The following is a 19,327-nucleotide window of genomic DNA, read 5'->3' as shown; positions in this document are numbered from 1 at the left end:
CCGCTTTAATTCTCAAAATCAGCTCTGATTCGGCATGCACAATATAAATTCTCCACTATTTACTATCTGTTTCAAACACGAATTCAGAACAACAGCATTATTCAGTCAGATTCGAAACATCAATCATCGATACCGATATGCTAAACTCATAAAATTGCGAATTTCTGACACTGATATCGGTCTTGGCTAACTGATCACGTCTTCAACGTTGTTCAGATCAACCGATGTACCATCTTCGGATATACTGTGTCCCAAACATACAATCTATCTCAGCCAAAACTCACATTTTGACAGTTTTTCATGCAATTTCTCTATTCTTAAAGTACTCAACACAATTTTCAAATATTCGGTATATTCAGTCATACCTTCCGAATATATCAGAATGTCATCGATAGAATAATCATAAAATCATCAAAGTACTTCTGAAATACACGATTCATTAACCTCTTAAACATAACTGAAATACCCCAAGGAAAACACTTGGTCTAATGTAACCCTTGGCCAATAAATATTCAGACTGCTCTTTCAACTCTTTCAATTCAATCAGTAACATCATGTCCAGTATTTTTAAAGTTAGGAACTGTACCTGGTACGCATTCAATGCTGAAATCTATCTCTCTGACTGGAGGCAATTCTAAAATCTCATCTGCGAAAACATCAGCAAATTCATATACCACTGGCAAATCAGACAATGATAGGCTCGATTCCAGTACGTCAACTGAAATACATAAGGAATCCCTCTGCTCCTTTCTGTAATAATCGAGTCATAAACATTGCAGATATCAAAGGAATTCTAGATCGAGAATCCTTACCGTAAAATTTCCACTCTTCAGCCATCTCAGGTCTGAATCTCACAATCTTATGGAAGCAATTCAACGGTAGCTCTGTACTTGGTCAACATATCAATACCGATAATACAGTCAAAATCAGACAACCCAAGTACAATATGATCTAACTCAATCTCATTGCACGTCATACTGTAGCATACAATGTTTAACAGACGTCACTGATACAAAACATCTCGTCAAAGGTGAAGGGACAGACACTACAGCAGATAAAGACTCAACAGACAATGCATGACTGATGCAAATGTGGTTGGTCAAGCATCAAAGAAAGCATGTGAGTCGTTGGAGTTACCCGAAGGACCTATAACAAGGGGACGTAGCAAGAAGTTTAAAGAAGCACTTCAAGGATTCATGTTGAGTTACCAAGGAGGGATTACAAATTGGGTGTATAAATTAGAGGAGCTTGGTGAACATGGGCACAATGATGGAAGTGTTTGGAATGTAATTCAAGTTCAAAATGACCATGAGGATAGCAGCACACGTGCACCCGCGCAAGAAGATGCGCAGCCGCGCGCGCATTGGCAAGAAGTGGCGCAACCACGCGCCCTGCGTGCGCTCCAGCGCATGATTGCGCGCGACCGCGCGCCCCGGGGCTGGACCAAGGCAGTAGCTAGCGCGCCATCGCGCGTGTTTTCGCGCTACCGCGCGCCTCGCACACGCCACCGCGTATGAATTGGTGCTATCGCGCTCTCCTGGGCGGAATGAAGGTAGAATGTAGCAGCGCCATGGCGCGAGATCTAGCGCTACCGCGCGTCCTTTCATGTCAAAATTGTTATCTACTTTTTATTAAGCCTTTTCACACAACGTTTCTCGTATTTTATTGTTTATTTAATGCTTGTAATCACTATGAACGAAACATTATTGAAGGATATGAAAATTGCTTGAGTTTATTCTCAACATTCAAGGCATTTCATTGCTTTGTTATTACAAAAATCAAACTTATCAAAGATTGCATCTTTGTGGCATTTGTCGATTGTATATCTCTCGGATTGTCAAAACAAGATCTTTGAAGGTTCGTTTGAAATTCAATTGTTATTATCGTTGATATTTGTTGCTAAGTTTTAATCGCTTAGAGGTGAATATCACAAATCGTTACTTGTTTCAAAAGATCGGGAAAACATAATCGATTCTTGTTCGTTATTGAATTGAGGGCTCGATTTCAATAATCGTGTTTGCTTTTCATTCGTACGAGTATTCGTATCATTTGGTATCAGAGCTTCTGGTTCTGTTTGATTCAAGTAAGTTATCGTTGTTGTTGTTATTTTCAGATCTGTCTAAAATTTCGTTTCGATCTCAGATCTGTGGTATCCTTTCGTTTCTATTGTCAAATCTTTCTATATAAAAAAAATATATAAGAAAAGAAAAACATAAATTTCGTTCTGTTATCAGATATGTGTTATTCCTTCATTTCTGTTTTCAGATCTGTGTTATCCTTTGTTATGTTTTCAAATCTGTGTTATTCTAGTGTTCTTGGCTTTGTGCAATCCAAGTGAGACAGTTGCAAGTGTTCACAAGTTAAATCTTGTTAGTTTGATAAAAAAAAAATATAAAGATTGATCACATCTTTGAGAGAACTATCACATTCGAGTGAAAATATTTGAGTGCGAGTGTTATTTCTTTGGAGTGATTGTGAGAATTTGGGTGAGGAACATCTTTTATTTCTACTAACATTTTCTTGCAGATACAAAATCTGAAAGTAAAATGGAGAGGGAGGTAGGAGAGAGTTCGAATCAAGGGTTGTCTAAGGTTCAAATGGAGGCGTTATTTGGGCATTTTAGTAGAATGATGAGGGCCGAGTTGGATCCTTTATATGAGAGGTTGGATAGGCTTGAGGTTAGTACGAGTGAAAATAAATCTAAGCCTAAAGGTTTAGGTAGAATGGAAGAAGAAGAGGATGATTATGATTTGGAAGGAGAAGAGGAGAGTCAAAACGAGAATTGAGGTAGAAGCGGAAGAGGTAGAGGATTTGGTAGGGGAAGAACAGAAGCTGTACGGGGTAGGTACGATGATGGGAATAAGGAAGATAGTAACATAGGTAGTATTAAGATGAAAATTCCGTCGTTCCATGGTAAGTCAGACCCAGAGGCTTATTTAGAATGGAAAAAGCGAGTTGAATTTGTTTTTGATTGTCACCACTATTCTGAACTCAAAAAGGTTAGGTTGGCTGTGGTTGAGTTTGTTGATTATGCACTTATTTGGTGGGATCAATTAGTGACCACTAAGAGAAGATGCAATGAAAGGCCTATAGAAACTTGGGCTGAGATGAAGAGCGTAATGAGGAAGAGGTTTGTACCAAATCACTACTATAGAGAAATGTTTAAGAAGTTACAAACTTTGAGACATGGTGTGAATGAGTGTTGAGGACTACTATAAAGAGTTGGAAGTAGTCATGATTAGAGCAAACATAGAGGAGGATAGTGAGGCTAATATGGCTCGTTTTCTGTGTGGTTTGAACCGGGAAATTCAAGACCAAGTGTAGCTTAGACACTACTTGGATCTAGATGAAATGGTGCAGATGGCGATAAAAGTAGAGCAACAACTCAAGAGGAGAGGAGTTGGCCGTACCACCCAAGCTGGGAATACATCAACACCTTGGCGTTCCAACGTTGTTAAACGTGAAGAAGGCAAGGTAGTGGCCAAGCCCAAAGTTGACATTAAACAGGAGACGCCTAAGCAGGGAGTGCAAGGTAAACCTGAAACTCCTATTAATCGTTCTAGAGATATCAAATGTTTTAGGTGTCAAGGAGTTGGACATATTGCTAGCCAATGTCCCAATAAAAGAGTGATGGTGTTGAATACTTATGGGGAGTATGAATCTCATAGTGAGGGAGATGATGGAGAGGATGAAGATGAGATGCCTGCATTAGAGGATCCTGATGAGGGATATGAAGCAGTTGTGGGTGAGGCATTAGTGACTAGACGTATCATGAGTGCCCAAGTCAAAGAAGAGGAGACGAATCAGAGGGAATACTTGTTCCATACTAGATGTTTTGTCAGTGGCAAAGTTTGCAACATTATTATAGATGGAGGGAGTTGTACCAATGTTGCTAGTCTTGAGATGGTGGAAAAATTGAGCTTGCCTACTTTGAAACATCCTCAACCATATAGGCTACAGTGGTTGAATGACTGTGCTGAAGTGAAAGTGAACAAACAAGTTTTGATTGCGTTTTCGATTGGAAAGTATGTTGATGAGGTTTTGTGTGATGTGGTGCCAATGCATGCTTGTCATATTTTGTTAGGGAGACCATGGCAATATGATAGGCAAGTGACACATGATGAGTTTAGAAATAAATATTCTTTTTTACTCAAGAAAGAACCCATTGTTTTACTTCCTTTGTCCCCAAATCAAGTGTTGGAGGACCAATTGAAAAAAAAAGAAGAGAGATGAGGCCGAAAAAAAGAGTGAATTAAAAAGTGAGATGGCCTTTGAAAACAAAAATGAAATGGCTAAAAGAAAAAGTGAGATAGCCATACAAAAGAAAAATGAGAGGAAAGAGGTCAAAAAGAAAACATATATGGCCCAAAAGAGTGAGTTGAAACAATTGTTGCACACACATGATCCACTTGTGTTGATTTTTTACAAAGAGATTCTCTTTAACACAAGTGATATAGCCGGATCCCTTCCGAGCATTGTTGTTTCACTTTTGCAGGAATTTGAATATGTATTTCCGGAGGAGCTACCTCAAGGTCTATCACCATTGAGAGGGATTGAGCACCAAATTGATTTGGTACCCGGAAGTGTATTGCCAAATCGTCCAGCTTATAGGAGCAATCCGGAGGAGACTAAGAAACTTCAGCGGCAGGTAAGTGAGTTGTTAGATAGGGGTTTTGTGCGTGAGTCCATGTCACCCTGTGCTGTACCTGTTTTACTTGTTCCTAAGAAAGATGGCTCATGGCATATGTGTGTAGATTGTAGAGCAATCAATAACATAACCATTAAGTATAGGCATCCCATACCTAGACTAGATGATATGTTAGATGAATTGCATGGTGCTTGTATCTTTAGCAAAATTGATTTGAAGAGTGGTTATCATCAAATTAGAATGAGAGAAGGTGATGAGTGGAAAACTGCTTTTAAAACCAAATACGGGTTATATGAGTGGATGGTCATGCCCTTTGGCTTAACTAACGCTCCTAGCACCTTTATGAGGTTAATGAATCATGTTTTGCGTGCACACATAGGAAAGTTTGTTGTGGTTTATTTTGATGATATCCTAGTGTATAGCAAAAACTTGGATGAGCATGTTAAGCATTTGAGACTTGTACTGACAACACTTAGGGCTGAAAATTTGTATGCTAACTTAAATAAATGTGATTTTTGTACAAGCAAGCTTGTCTTTCTTGGTTTTGTGGTAAGTTCACAGGGAATACAAGTGGATGAAGATAAGGTAAGTGCTATTCGAGATTGGCCAACTCCTACTACTATTGGTCAAGTTCGAAGCTTTCATGGTCTTGCAAGCTTCTATAGGAGGTTTGTAAAAGATTTTAGCACACTGGCGGCACCGATGACGGCGGTGATTAAGAAGAACGTTCCATTTCATTGGGGCGAGGAGCAAGAGAAGTCTTTTAATATTATTAAACAAAAATTAATTAATGCGCCTTTACTTGTTTTGCCTGATTTTTCTAATACTTTTGAAATTGAATGTGATGCTTCAGGTGTAGGTATTGGTGGTGTTTTGATGCAAGGAGGACGACCAGTGGCGTACTTTAGTGAGAAACTCAATGGAGCAGCGCTGAACTATCCAACGTATGACAAGGAGTTGTACGCGCTTGTGAGGACTTTGGAGATGTGGCAACACTACTTGAGGCCTAAGGAGTTTGTGATCCATACCGATCATGAGTCTCTAAAGTACCTTAGGGGACAACTGAAACTGAATAAGTGGCATGCTAAGTGGGTGGCATTCATAGGTACATTTCCCTACATAATCAAATACAAACAAGGTAAGGATAATGTAGTGGCTGACGCACTATCACGGAGGTACGTATTAATCTCTACCTTGGAGTCGAAAATCTTGGGATTTGGACATATGAAAGAGTTGTATTTGTTGGATGAGGATTTTAAGGAGATATTTGAAACATGTATGCATGGTCCACATGTCAAATTTTATTTGCATAATGGGTTTTTATTTAGAGAAGATAGATTGTGCATTCCTAAGTCATCAATTCGTGAGTTACTTGTGAGGGAGGCACATGGTGGTGGTTTGATGGGACACTTTGGTGTGGCTAAAACTTTGAATTGTTTGCATGAGCATTTTTATTGTCCACATATGAAACGTGATGTTGAGCGTGTTTGTGAAAAGTGTATTACTTGTAGACAAGCTAAGTCTAGAACACAACCACATGGATTGTATACACCACTTCCTGTTCCTAGTGAACCTTGGATTGATATTTCTATGGATTTTGTTTTAGGTTTTCAGAGGACTAAGAAGGGGAGGGATTCAATCTTTGTTGTTGTTGATAGATTCTCTAAGATAGCACATTTTATTGCTTGTCATAAAACCGATGATGCATCAAACATTGCGGATTTGTTCTTCAAGGAAGTCGTTAGGTTGCATGGTATGCCTAGGACTATTATATCTGATCGTGATGTTAAATTTTTGAGTTACTTTTGGAAAACTTTGTCGACTAAACTTGGCAAGAAACTGTTGTTTTCTACTACATGTCATCCTCAAACGGATGGACAAACTGAAGTTGTTAATAGGAATCTTGGAACACTTTTGCGTGCTATACTTAAAAAGAACTCGAAAAATTGGGAAGAATGTTTGTCATTTGTTGAGTTTGCGTATAATCGTAGCGTGCATTCTACTACGAATTATTCACCATTTGAGATTGTTTATGGTTTTAACCCTTTAACTCCTTTGGATTTGATGTCTTTGCCTGTGAGTGAAAGGTTAAACATGGATGGAAAGAAGAAGGCTGAATTTGTTAGGAGTTTGCAGGAGAAGGTTAAGGCTAATATCGAGAAGAAGAATTTACAATACACGAATCAAGCCAACAAGGGAAGGAAAAAGATGGTTTTTGAAAAAGGAGATTGGGTGTGGTTGCACTTAAGGAAGGAAAGATTTCCAGAAAAGCGACGTTCGAAGCTCTTACCTAGGGGTGATGGACCATTTCAAGTGCTTGAAAGGATCAACGACAATGCCTACAAACTAGACCTACCAGGTGAGTATAATGTTAGTTCTACTTTTAATGTTAGTGATCTTTCGTTGTTTGATGTAGGAGATGATCAAGATTTGAGGACAAATCCTTTTCAAGAAGGGGAGGATGATGCAAATGTGGTTGGTCAAGCACCAAAGAAAGCATGAGAGTCGTTGGAGTTACCCGAAGGACCTATAACAAGGGGACGTAGCAAGAAGTTTAAAGAAGCACTTCAAGGATTCATGTTGAGTTACCAAGGAGGGATTACAAATTGGAGTATAAATTAGAGGAGCTTGGTGAACATGGGCACAATGATGGAAGTGTTTGGAATGTAATTCAAGTGCAAAATGACCATGAGGATAGCAGCACACGCGCACCCGCACAAGAAGACGAGCAGCCGCGCCATGCGCGCCCTATGCGTGCTCCAGTGCATGATTGCGCGCGACCGCGCGCCCCGGGGCTGGACCAAGGCAGTAGCTAGCGCGCCATTGCGCGTGTTTTCGCGCTACCGCGCGCCTCGCATGCGCCACCGTGTATGAATTGGCGCTACCGCGCGCTCCGGGCGGAATGAAGGCAGAATGTAGCGCGCCATGGCGCGAGATCTGGCGCTACCGCGCGTCTTTCCGTGTCAAAATTGTTATCTACTTTTTATTAAGCCTTTGCACACAACTTTTCTCGTATTTTATTGTTTATTTAATGCTTGTAATCACTATGAACGAAACATTATTGAAGGATATGAAAATTGCTTGAGTTTATTCTCAACATTCAAGGCATTTCATTGCTTTGTTATTACCAAAATCAAACTTATCAAAGATTGCATCTTTGTGGCGTTTGTCGATTGTATATCTCTCGGATTGTCAAAACAAGATCTTTGAAGGTTCGTTTGAAATTCAGTTGTTATTATCGTTGATATTTGTTGCTAAGTTTTAATCGCTTAGAGGTGAATATCACAAATTGTTACTTGTTTCAAAAGATCGGGAAAACATAATCGATTCTTGTTCGTTATTGAATTGAGGGCTCGATTTCAGTAATCGTGTTTGCTTTTCATTCGTACGAGTATTCGTATCAATGACTCAATGCAAATCGCTCAGAAATAAATGTATGGGATGCACCGGTATCAATCAATACATAAGCAGGATAACCACACAATAATAGTTACCTGCAACAACGTCATCTGATGCTTTCTGAGCCTGTTCTTCGGTCAGTGCAACACTCTGGCCTACTGTCTAGGAGGTTGGCTAACTGTCTGGCTTCCTCCTGGCCTTGGCTGTGACTGAGGAGTCGTCGGTGGTGGCTGGAAGGAGTGTACAACAGATGATTGTCTATCAAGCTGTGCCACTAATCCAGATGATTCTGTTCTCTGGGGTCGTTGGGAACCTCGCTGTGGACACACTTTACCAAAGAGTCCTGGCTGTCGACAGACGTGGCAACTACCAAACACACCTCGGCATTGCTCTGTGGGATGTCTTCCTCCACAAGTTCTGCAATAAACCCCTGTATAACTTATGCTAGAACTACTGGAGTTAGATGAACTACTCCCTAACTTCTTAAATTGTTTCCTTCGAACTTTCAGAAAATCTTTCTTTCCACCACTACTACTGCCACTGTCAAATCTAGAAAGGGGTTGCAAGAATTGGGCTGGAGGTTATTGCTGTTTCTGTGGTTGAGCAACATACGACATTCTTCGCTGTTGGATCAAACTTGCCTCAGCTCCCTTTGCTCTATTCAAGGCGTCAGCAAAATTATGGGGTCGCTCCACATTTACCAATACAAATATCTCAGGATTCAATCCATTGATGAACTGATCAGCTACAGCTTCATCATTCTCAGCCACGTGAGGAGCAAAACGTAGCAAGGTAGAGAATTTGGCCACATACTCTTCAATGTTCAATTGACCCTGTCTCAGATTTGCAAACTCTGCACCCTTATCTTTCCTGTATGATACTGGGAAAAATCTTTGATAGAATTCAGTTTTAAAGATTTTCCACTTACTAACAGTACCACGCTGTTCTAAGGCTTCCTTGGTTGCAAGCCACCAACTCTTCGCGACCTCGTGTAACTTGTGCCCAATCAGTTTAACTCTACGTTCATCTGGGTAAACAAGTGAATCAAACAACATCTCTATATCATCTAGCCAACTCTCACAATCAACAGCCGTCTCAGTACCCTTCAAAATCGACGGTTGACATAACTGAAACCTCTTCAACAGTGTCTCCATCGAAGTTGCGGACATATCCATCTGATTAGTCGACGGTACTACCTTGTTCTGGAATTCTTCGAGAAGGCATATCTGATTACCAAAAGGGTTAGCAACCATGTAGTACCCGAAAAACCAATATGCGTAGATATGTGCATAATTTATATTATTTAATTTTAAATGGTTATTATTTTGAGAAATTATTGATTTAATTGCATTTACGTAATTTATAAGGATTTTTAAATCGCGTATTTCAAATTTTAGCTTTTTAGATATATACGCGAGACCGGACCGGAGATAGGAAATCGGAGATGAATTTTATGATCCAAAAATATTCCTAAATTTATTCCGAGCTAAGAAATAATTTATTTTAATGAAATCAAGTGGATTTAAGTCTACGAATTTAATTGTAGGCTTCTTAATTCATCAAGATTATGCTTAATTAACCTTTTAATCAAGCTTATCTAACCTAGGATTCTACTTAGCAAAACTTAAACAAATCCTACACCAATTGGAAAGACAACTCTCGGTCAATTTCACTCCACACAATCTCAACTTGACACCATTTAACTCCCCCAACAACAAAACAAAGGCCACCTATTCATCATGCATGTTCCCCCCCAACTTGACATCATTTACTCCTCCATGCACCACCTTATTTGACCACAAGCCTTCACCACCTTCTTCACTCCACCTAGCACAAAATGATAGAGATTTAGCAGCTCCCATTCTTGGCCAAGACAACAACAATAACAAGGTTTTTTCATTTCCGTTGCCGTGTCTCCCGGTCCGACGTATCGTGTTGTTTATTGTAAAAAAACAACTTAAGGCATGTATATTTTGTTTCTTTGCTCTTCAATCAAGTCATATATCATTTTTTTTAAACCATTACATGTCCTTGATTCATGATAAAACCGAAATATGACAGCAACGTGAACAAAAAAATTCTGCACAGATTTTGGCTCTCACTTGTGCCTCATGGTTTTGATGTTTTTGTGGTTCCAGGAGGTTGGTTCCATTCCAGGCACCCAAGGCTGCATCTAGCCATGTACTAGGGTGAGTTAGGATCATGTTGGTCCATTAGTTTAAGCACCCAACTCGCTGGATTCAAGATTTGACAGCAACTCCTCCATAGTTGCAAGTTGAGTCTCGAAATTCTGGTTTTTGGTTGTTCAAGGAGGTTCGAATCTTGGTTGGCTTTTGGGCCTGTAACCACGGTTAGGACCCTTCCTTAGCATGTCTAGGACATGACCAAGATGACCTTTCATGGCTTGGTTCATGGCCCCATTGGTTTTTAAAGCAAAACAACACAAGTGTCCCTCGGTTTCTATTTCTGATTTTTTTGAGTGAGTTTCGGCTCTTGAAGTTTTGGATGGATCTTGTTTGGCTTTTAGCCCTTAACCTTGGTTCATACAACACTTCATCATGTCTAGGTTGAGCCATGATCGGTCATATGACCACTGTAACGACACATGACAGTAAGCGATTCAAACAATCGCATGGTACATAATTTTTCTTTGTGTTCTCCGGTTTGAGCTTTGTGTTGTCCTAGGTGTTTGGGTGGATTGTGGATGGCCTAGTGCCCTTAGCCATGGTTCAAGCCACTCCTTAGGATGTTGATAAGAGGATCTGGTTGGTGGTTCAAGCCCCAATGGCTAATAGCCTCGTAAACAAAGCGATGCAAGCACAAGTGCTGCTGCTGCATTTTTTTTTACAGCAACTTGAGCTTCGGTTCAGGAGGCTTGTTTGAGTTCTTGGTTGGCTTTTAGCCTATGGCCTTAGACTGGACAGTACCTAAATGAGTTAGAAGGTCATGTTTTTGGCCGTTTGTGAATTGGTTAAGTTTAGAGGTCGTACGAGAATTTACGGTGCAATGTGCTAAAGTGACTCTCGAAAGAGCGTTTCATGATTTTGACCTCCATGCACAATTTTCTTGTATTAAAGCCCTTGGTATTTATTTTCCAGTATTTTAGGTATATTTTAATCATGACTAAATGATGGTTCGATGTTGGTTCGGGTTGGTACGGAGTCATGGTTAGATACTAAGTTTGTTGGGCGTAATTGTCTCGTTTTTGGTTCGTTTATGACATGTTGGTCAAGTTAAGATTATTTTCAGGTTTCTCATGTTAGAATTAGGTCGCAGCAAGCCTAGGAACGATCCAACTCAATTGGTAAAATAACACAGGAATTTAATTATATTACGTGCATAAAAAAATAGAAAAAAGTTTATTTTTGAGATATATGCGGTATGTCTTGTGGCCACCTTACGCTTATGGGATTGCTTCACTCGGTGACTTACGACCGGTTTACGATTATGTATGGGTATGTATATCCAGTCCAAGGGCTGTGATGATCACTACCGCCCAGTATACTTTGGTTTAGTCTGATCAGACGATTCATGTTATGTTATGTTACGTTATGGGCCACTTGCGTAGAACATTATCTCAACAGAAAATTATGATATACTATTTTATGACAAGGCTCTATCGAGCAAACCTTTTACGTACGATTATCAGTTATGCACGTATTTATAATTATTCATGGCACGATTTTCACGTTACGCTTTACGATATGATATCTTTACATGGCATGAAATTTTATGATATATTTTACTTGTTATTCACGATATATGCATGCTGAGTCTTTAGACTCACTAGACTTGATTGTTGTAGGTACTGACAATGCAGAGGCTGAGGGTGGGGACCAGTAAGTTAGCTCGGATCGACGGTAGTACGAACCCGAGGACCTCACGTTTAGTTATTCAGTTTTATGTTCAAACTCTTGTTATAACTTTTATATATTTTAAGTTATTGTTTAAAACATTATTCAGTTTTCGCTGCTATGTTTATGTTAAATCGTTGGGTTATTTTACGAAAGTTTTTATACGTTGCAAGTTTATTTATTTAAAGAGAAAATTTTTAATAATTCCGCAAAATTATCAATACGAAATTAGGGCCCTCACAAACCAAATACAACAAACCTGTTTCAGTCCTCCTCTGATCATCTTACTGCTGATCAAGAATCGGTTCTGATTCATTCTCAATAACACATGTTTCCAATCAAATTAGATAATCAGGTAAACATGCATTTCAAAGCAGTAAAACATGATAGCAATCAAAAGCAAGGAAGAAAACTCATTCTACCCCGCTCACTAGCTTCTGTCTCAGTCTAAGGAACCTCGAACGTTAATTCATTTCTTAATCATCTTTGGGAACAATTAGATCAATTAAATATACAGGGTCTAATTTTTTTTTTAAAATACAAATGCGGAAACGTAATGTTATCAATTTGATATACATATCCAAAGTAAAGTACATGTCTTGTACTCAATACATTAAAATCAAAATAAGGTTCAACCACTAAATATCAAGTGCTGAAACCTATTCTACTTCTGGGTCCGAATCTCCACGCTAAAGTATAATCTCTCATCCTCGTCTTGACCCTGATCCTGTCTCACCTGTTGTCATGCACACATACAAACACAACAACAGCTGGATAACTCTGGTGAGAAATACATTCTCAGTATAAATCACGTATACAAGCAATCATATAACCAGATATAAAAGCATGAAACAAATATCAATAACATGTATCAAATCTGAAAGACCTGAATCGATATAACACTGTAAATCAAACTCTGACTCATACTCTCTGACTCGACTCGTTCCTAATCTAGGGATCTCGATCTGAATAAGAACGTAACAATCTCCCACCTACTCTCCCGATCGTGGTGGCGGTACGTTCTTATTTACGGACTTTGGTCATGTCCATATCGAATCTCGGCGATAGAAGTTGCTCTACTCCTTTGCATTATCGATATGACCAAACGTCCGATGTCTTTGCACCTCTGCCAAAGACTTGGCCTCTCCGCCAAATTGGCATCTCCGCCAAATATCAAGCACATCAGCCCAAGGACTAGGCACATCCGTCCATGACTCCTCACACAACATATGCTTAACTATAAATCAATAGAATAAGCATATCAATCTCAAACATTGTAACATATCGAGGCAATGAATTAAGTATGTGATTTTGGGAAACTCAAGTTAAATCAAACTCGAGTTGTGCAATCCCGGATCAACATTAATTTATGCCATTCTCTTCTCGGTATGACGAAGTCGAAGTCTCGAATTCAAATAAGTCCATACTCAATCTGGTAATAACAATATCGAGGAGTATAATATCAATATCTCACTCAAATCAATACTGGATATAATCAGAACTCAATCTAATTCTGTTTCGACGGCATAATATCGCAATCTCAGTATACCCAGCAATACAATATCAATCAGATATCAATCCCACATCTCATAATCGATAACAGCACAATTCTGATATCAAATCGGTATAATCTCAATCAAATGAAATCTGATAAATCATAACAAGTTCATACGGTATTTGTTCTTCAATCCGGTTTCGATTATACGATGTCTAATATCGCAAGAACACCATATATGAATCATATCTGATTCCTTCAATATCATATTTTCAAACCATATCAGAACATAAGAAAACTTACGTCCAGTTGGAGCTCTCGTCGATGGGAACACGGTATTGAAGTTAGATTGAAAATCAGACGAACGGATTTCTCGCAAATTGAATTCTAATATCAAGAATGGAAGCTTCCCTCTGAACTTTCGTTTCTTCCTATTGCTTCTTCTGAGGAGAATAACACTTTATTATATATATATCCTGCATGGTGAAAGATAGGTGGCTCTTCCTATGTGCAGCACGTCTCGCGCATATGCGCGACTTCCGCCGGCGCATATCGCGCATATGCGCGAGACACTATGTCTCGGCGCGTAATCTCACGGCATCTCGAGCATATGCGCGCCCTCACCCGGCGCATATGCGCGAGGTTCTTTGCAATTCTCTGCCATACTTGCGCATATGCGTGGGTCCTGTCGCGCATATGCGCGAGGTTCTCTGCCTACCTCGCGCATATGCGCTCGGCTGGGTCGCACATATGCGCGAGGTGCTCAGTCCTGGCACATAACATTCCTTCTCCGGTCTTCCCCGGTCTGATCCTTTTCCGTCTATAATCACATCAATTATCAAAAACTCATTTCAGATTATAATAACAAAATTCTCGGGCATTACAATGGATGTATAAATTCATACGATGCCCAATGAAAGTTTCGAGTATCGAAACTAAAATTATAAAACTTCTGTTGAGGTGCGAGAAAATTGTGCCTCAACAGTGTTATCAAGCTGGCTTTTTCTCGATCGTATGTTTTATTTAAATCATGTTGAGTATTTCTATTAGTTTGAAACTCTTGAAAATTTTATATATATATATTTCCGGTCAACGTGCGTTGGCAGCCGCTGCTCGAGATGGGCAGAGCTGCCTGCCTAGTTTTTTCGGGATAAAATTTTTTTTAAAAAAGGTGCCTACCCGCGGGAAGGCTGCTCGAACATTTCGGGCTAAGCACAACCCTGCTTCCGGGAAGTGCGACGGGGCTCGTGCACCCCTGCCCGATAAGGACTCCTTTCGGGAGCTCCGGGGTATTTTTCAAATTTTCAAAATTTTTGGATCAAAATTGATATTTGTGGAAGATTGATCAAATCGACTCTCGAAAATAAATTTTGATGAAATTATAGAATTTTCTCACGAAATAAATAATTAGAATGAGATTTTATTTATTTATGGTAAAAAGTATTTTTAGAAGAAATTTAATTAATTGAAATTAAATAAAATATTTGTTTAACACAGTTAGTTATAATTCACAATATATATAGTTTGTTGATAATATGTGGTATTATGGAATCAATATAATATTTGATATTATATGTTAAAATGATGATTGAGAGCCATAACCAATTTGCTTGGTATATGTTATGATATTTTACATATTTGATAATTATTAAAAGTGAACATGGTTTATGGCCTCATTTCCACCCTATAAATTTGTATCTCAATATGTTATGGAAATTGAATGTAAACATTAGATTTAGTGAAAAACCAAGATTTGAAGATGGAGGGTCCAGAACCCCGAAAAAAATTTTGAAGATCGAAGACATATAAAATATAGAAAGCTTATGTATTAATGCACTTGCATCGCTACATTTACCTAGGTGTAGGACATGGATCCATATATGGCTCATAAGGATCAATTGGATCTCAGTTATCGATCATCATTTATTATTTATAATACATGTGGTATATTATAAATAATCAGTTTGTGTATTATTATTAATATAATAACAAGAGTTGCATGAATCCGACAAACATACTAACAAACATGACACACGTATTTAAAAATTAATGACGAGTCAAATTTTTAAAATAAAATCCCTCATTTTTGATAAGATTTAAAATTTAAATCAAGATCAATAAAAATACAATTAAAATAAAGTTTAATAATTTATTGTCTTCCAACAACGAGGTTGCATTATGAACGCTGCTCACGATCAGTGTCTGACTCATATTGTTAGGGAGGCCTGGACCCTAGAAAGCTGTGAATTCACTGACTTATTTGATGTGAACTACGTGGAACTCCCATGACTTCTGTTCATATTATTGGGGGATCTCATGACGACCGTTCACTAAAGTTCAATATTAATGGGTCAGGCTCGATACGTGAAGAGAAAGGGGATCTTATTATTCGGTCATCCTCAAACGTGAGGCAAAATTATGTAAGGGTTGCAAGGAGTTGCTATTGTACTCTCCCTTTTGAAAATTGCTATTTGCTAATATTATTCGGGATTATAATTTAGCAATGGGGCCTTACGTACTCAATGAGGAAATTGGATTTACCATTTTCATCAGAGGGTGGTCAAAATGTCAAAATAGTGGGAGTCAATTCACGAAAAAAAAGTAGATATTTTATGTCTTACAAAATATTATAAAATATTTGAAAATGATTATTTGTTTCAAATTCAGTATATTTACGATTTCGTCACGTAATTCATTTCTACTATTAAAACAATCTAACCGGACCTAACTACCAAGATTGGACAAGATATTTTTTTCTGAATTCGGAGAAAATGACATACACTCTAATGTCAGTCTTGTTGAACTGGCGAGACATGCAAGATGGTGGGATTATAGTATGCAAGCTAGTGTAATATGCTTACTTCTATGTCAAATGAACTGCAGAGATAGTTTGTGGAAACAAAGAATGTCATTGACATCCGAATGCACATGCAAAAGTTATATGGTGCTGAAACTCGTACAGTGATGCACACTAATTTCAAAGAGCTTGCGATTACATGCATGCAAGATGAGGCTCCGGCCCATGAGCATTGTGGTGTACATATGATTGGGTTTATTGAGAAAGTGGGGGGCCTGAAATTGATGATCCCAATGAGTTACATGATGACATCATCTTGTTGTCAATCTTTTAATCTTTTGACAGGTTTGTTGTGAACTTCAACGAGAATAAGATATATGTTAGCCTTGAAGAGCTAGTCAATATGTTTACGACTTACGAGACCACCACAAAGAAGGTAAATGTTGCTTTGTTAGTGGGCTTCTCGTCAGGGACAAAAATGGCCCACGAGGTAAGGGAAAAAAACGTTCTACTCCTTACAAGAAAAACAAATCCAATAAGAGACAAGCTTCAAATGATACTTAAATTCAAACATCTCTAGCTCCTACTTTAATTAAATAATACTAGAATTTTTATCCTTCTAATCATGAAAATTACGATTCATCGGAAATAATTATTAAAGCTTCAATTTGGAAAAAGGCTAAATAAAAGTTAATTTGATACCATATCCAAATAAATTGCAAAGCCCTCAAAAATTACTCAAACCACCATAGAATCAAGTATTAAAAACTCCTCAAACTAAAAATTAATTTTCATTCAATCCTTTAAAACAACGCTGAAACAAGAGGTCTTCGGGTGCGTACTGTCTAGCCTAGTCCGTTCAAGAGTCGAAGCCTCTAACCTCATCATTTTCCTCACCTGCAATCATTCAATCTAATAAGTCTAATGACTCAGTACATCCCAACCGTGATAACAAATAATACCTATTCAAGCACATGCATTTAAAAAGAACACTTTTAATAAAATACATCTGACTTAAAAATCGATGGCATGCACATTTTCATAACTCATTTAAAATACTTAACATTATATAGTATTTCCTCATCATTTATCATAAATTATTTTTGGTGAAGTTTGACCATTCAAAGTGACTATCCTTTATTCTTTATCCTATGTTCGATTGATCAATCTATAAACCATGATACCAGACGGTGGGGCATCAACAACTCTCGTCATCGGGTCGTGGCTTAAAATAAAGTGAGTTCATTGCCCATTTTCGACGGATCTCTCACATACTCTCTGTATCACAGTCAAATGACATCCTTCAAAATATTTTCTTTTTCTTCTGTTTATATAATAAATACCGTTTCCTCGAAAATCTTAAAATAAGCATGCCTCGAGATTTTAACAGATAATTAAAATATTTTCGCTCCATAATCTTTCCTACGTCAAAAATACGTTTTAAAATCATAAATTTACATACGACTCAAAAATATATTTTTCAGGTTATCGAATTTGCTCGTAACGTTGCCCAAAACCTCTAAACTTTACATTCCTCGATTTTATACTTTCGACCTCTACCCGAGTCCTCTCTAAGTCATCCCATAAACTAATTCACAGCCAATAATGGGGCTAAGCTTGCTGCAACAGTCCACGACTCGACGTTGTATGACTCCACCCAAGCCTCGTTTCGACCCATACGCATATATCCTTCGTTCTGACCCTTCTTGACTCGAACCCGGACACAACCAGGCCCTAAACACCTTCCTAAGACACATATCAGCCCCTGGAACGAGCTCCTAACCTCTCATTATCTTCTGGAAGTCCCTAAACTCTAATCCCAAGCCGCTGCCACTTCCCGCAACCCACACACCCAAGCTTTATGTGCCGACCTTTGCACTACACGTAACCCCTCCTGACTCCCGCCTTTAACCACAACCTTAGGCACTTCTCAACCCAAGATCAAGCCCCCATAAAGCCCTTCTCCAGCCACAAGATGTTGGCCTGACCGTGACCTGAAGGAGAAGCTCGAAGGAATCGAAGTCGCGCAGCCCCTAGGCGACCACGCATGCGTGCAACTGCTGTGGTCCACCTACCAGCCCTTTGGCTAGACTTCCAAACGCCTAAGACCTTGTAAAACCATACATATAACATCTAAACATCCCTCACAATCATCCCCTATGGTAGCAACGTTCCTTTGCATCAATAAGTGTCCAAAACATCCTTTAAAACGTCGATACGATGTATAATGTGTTACAACTTTATAAAACTGAAACCATAATTGTTATTCATGCAACAAAACATTAAACATGCATAATATAGTTTGAATGGTGCAAACAAAAAAGGTTTAGAATGTGCCTTTGCGTTTAAAACGCTCGAGATACGAATATCGGTGTGGTGGAGCGTCAGTTACAACGGAAGACAATTTCTACCTTTTTTCTCGACAAAACAGACAGGAAAACCTACCTTAGGGTGCAAGAGAGTCGTTTTCGTTGTTGGAAGGAACAAGGAAGAAAATCAAAGAACTCCCTTGGCAAGATCTGGACGTGCGGCCTCTTTGATCGTGAAGAGTGTGTGAGTGCTAGGTGTTTTAAGTGTGTGTGCGTGTAGATTAGGGTTTTTTTTAAAAACAAAAAGGCTTTTCTAAATACTTAATTAATCGGCTAAGTAAACCCTAGTTTTTAAATAATTAATTAAGCCCATAAAATTAATAAAATCATTAGATCTCAAATTAAAAGATTTAAAAACACTTATTTCCAAAATCCCAACATAAATTTCTTGCTCCAACTAATTAATTTAAATTTGACCCCAAAAATACTAAAGTTCTTAAATCATTTAAAATAAATAGTTTCTTAACTAAAAATAAAAATTTAACTTTTAAATCTTTAACACATTAATCATCTCCGGTATTCTGTCCCTGGCCAACCACCGATATTCGCCTGAAAATCTTTAAATTATGAAATCAAGCAAAACTACACAATTAATCATTTAGTCATTCAAAATATATCATTTATGCATCCAAAATCATTTAATTAAAATAATTTAAAAATTTAATAATTTTCATGCATGTGATTTACGTAATCGGATTTTTGGATGTTACATAAAGGGTCCCCAAAGCTCGATAAGTTAGAACATGTTTGTTTCACTGCAAGAAG

The 19,327-nt window shown here is 38.4% G+C and overlaps 1 protein-coding gene across 1 annotated transcript; it reads left to right on the top strand.

Moving 5' to 3' along the window:
- The first annotated feature begins 1,257 nt into the window (after nt 1-1,257).
- LOC142550046 (uncharacterized) lies at nt 1,258-18,750 on the top strand. The gene is made up of 7 exons (XM_075659288.1): nt 1,258-1,286; nt 4,450-5,031; nt 5,173-5,278; nt 5,696-6,144; nt 10,186-10,236; nt 16,539-16,683; nt 18,625-18,750. Exons 1-7 carry the CDS (start codon nt 1,258-1,260, stop codon nt 18,748-18,750), a joined length of 1,488 nt encoding a protein of 495 aa, XP_075515403.1.
- The last annotated feature ends 577 nt before the right edge of the window (nt 18,751-19,327 follow it).

Source organism: Primulina tabacum, chromosome 6 (genome assembly GCF_025594145.1).
Source record: "Primulina tabacum isolate GXHZ01 chromosome 6, ASM2559414v2, whole genome shotgun sequence".
Classification (NCBI taxonomy): Eukaryota; Viridiplantae; Streptophyta; class Magnoliopsida; order Lamiales; family Gesneriaceae; genus Primulina; species Primulina tabacum.
The sequence above is the reverse complement of the archived record's forward strand: the minus strand, read 5'-3'. Positions and strand labels throughout refer to the sequence as shown.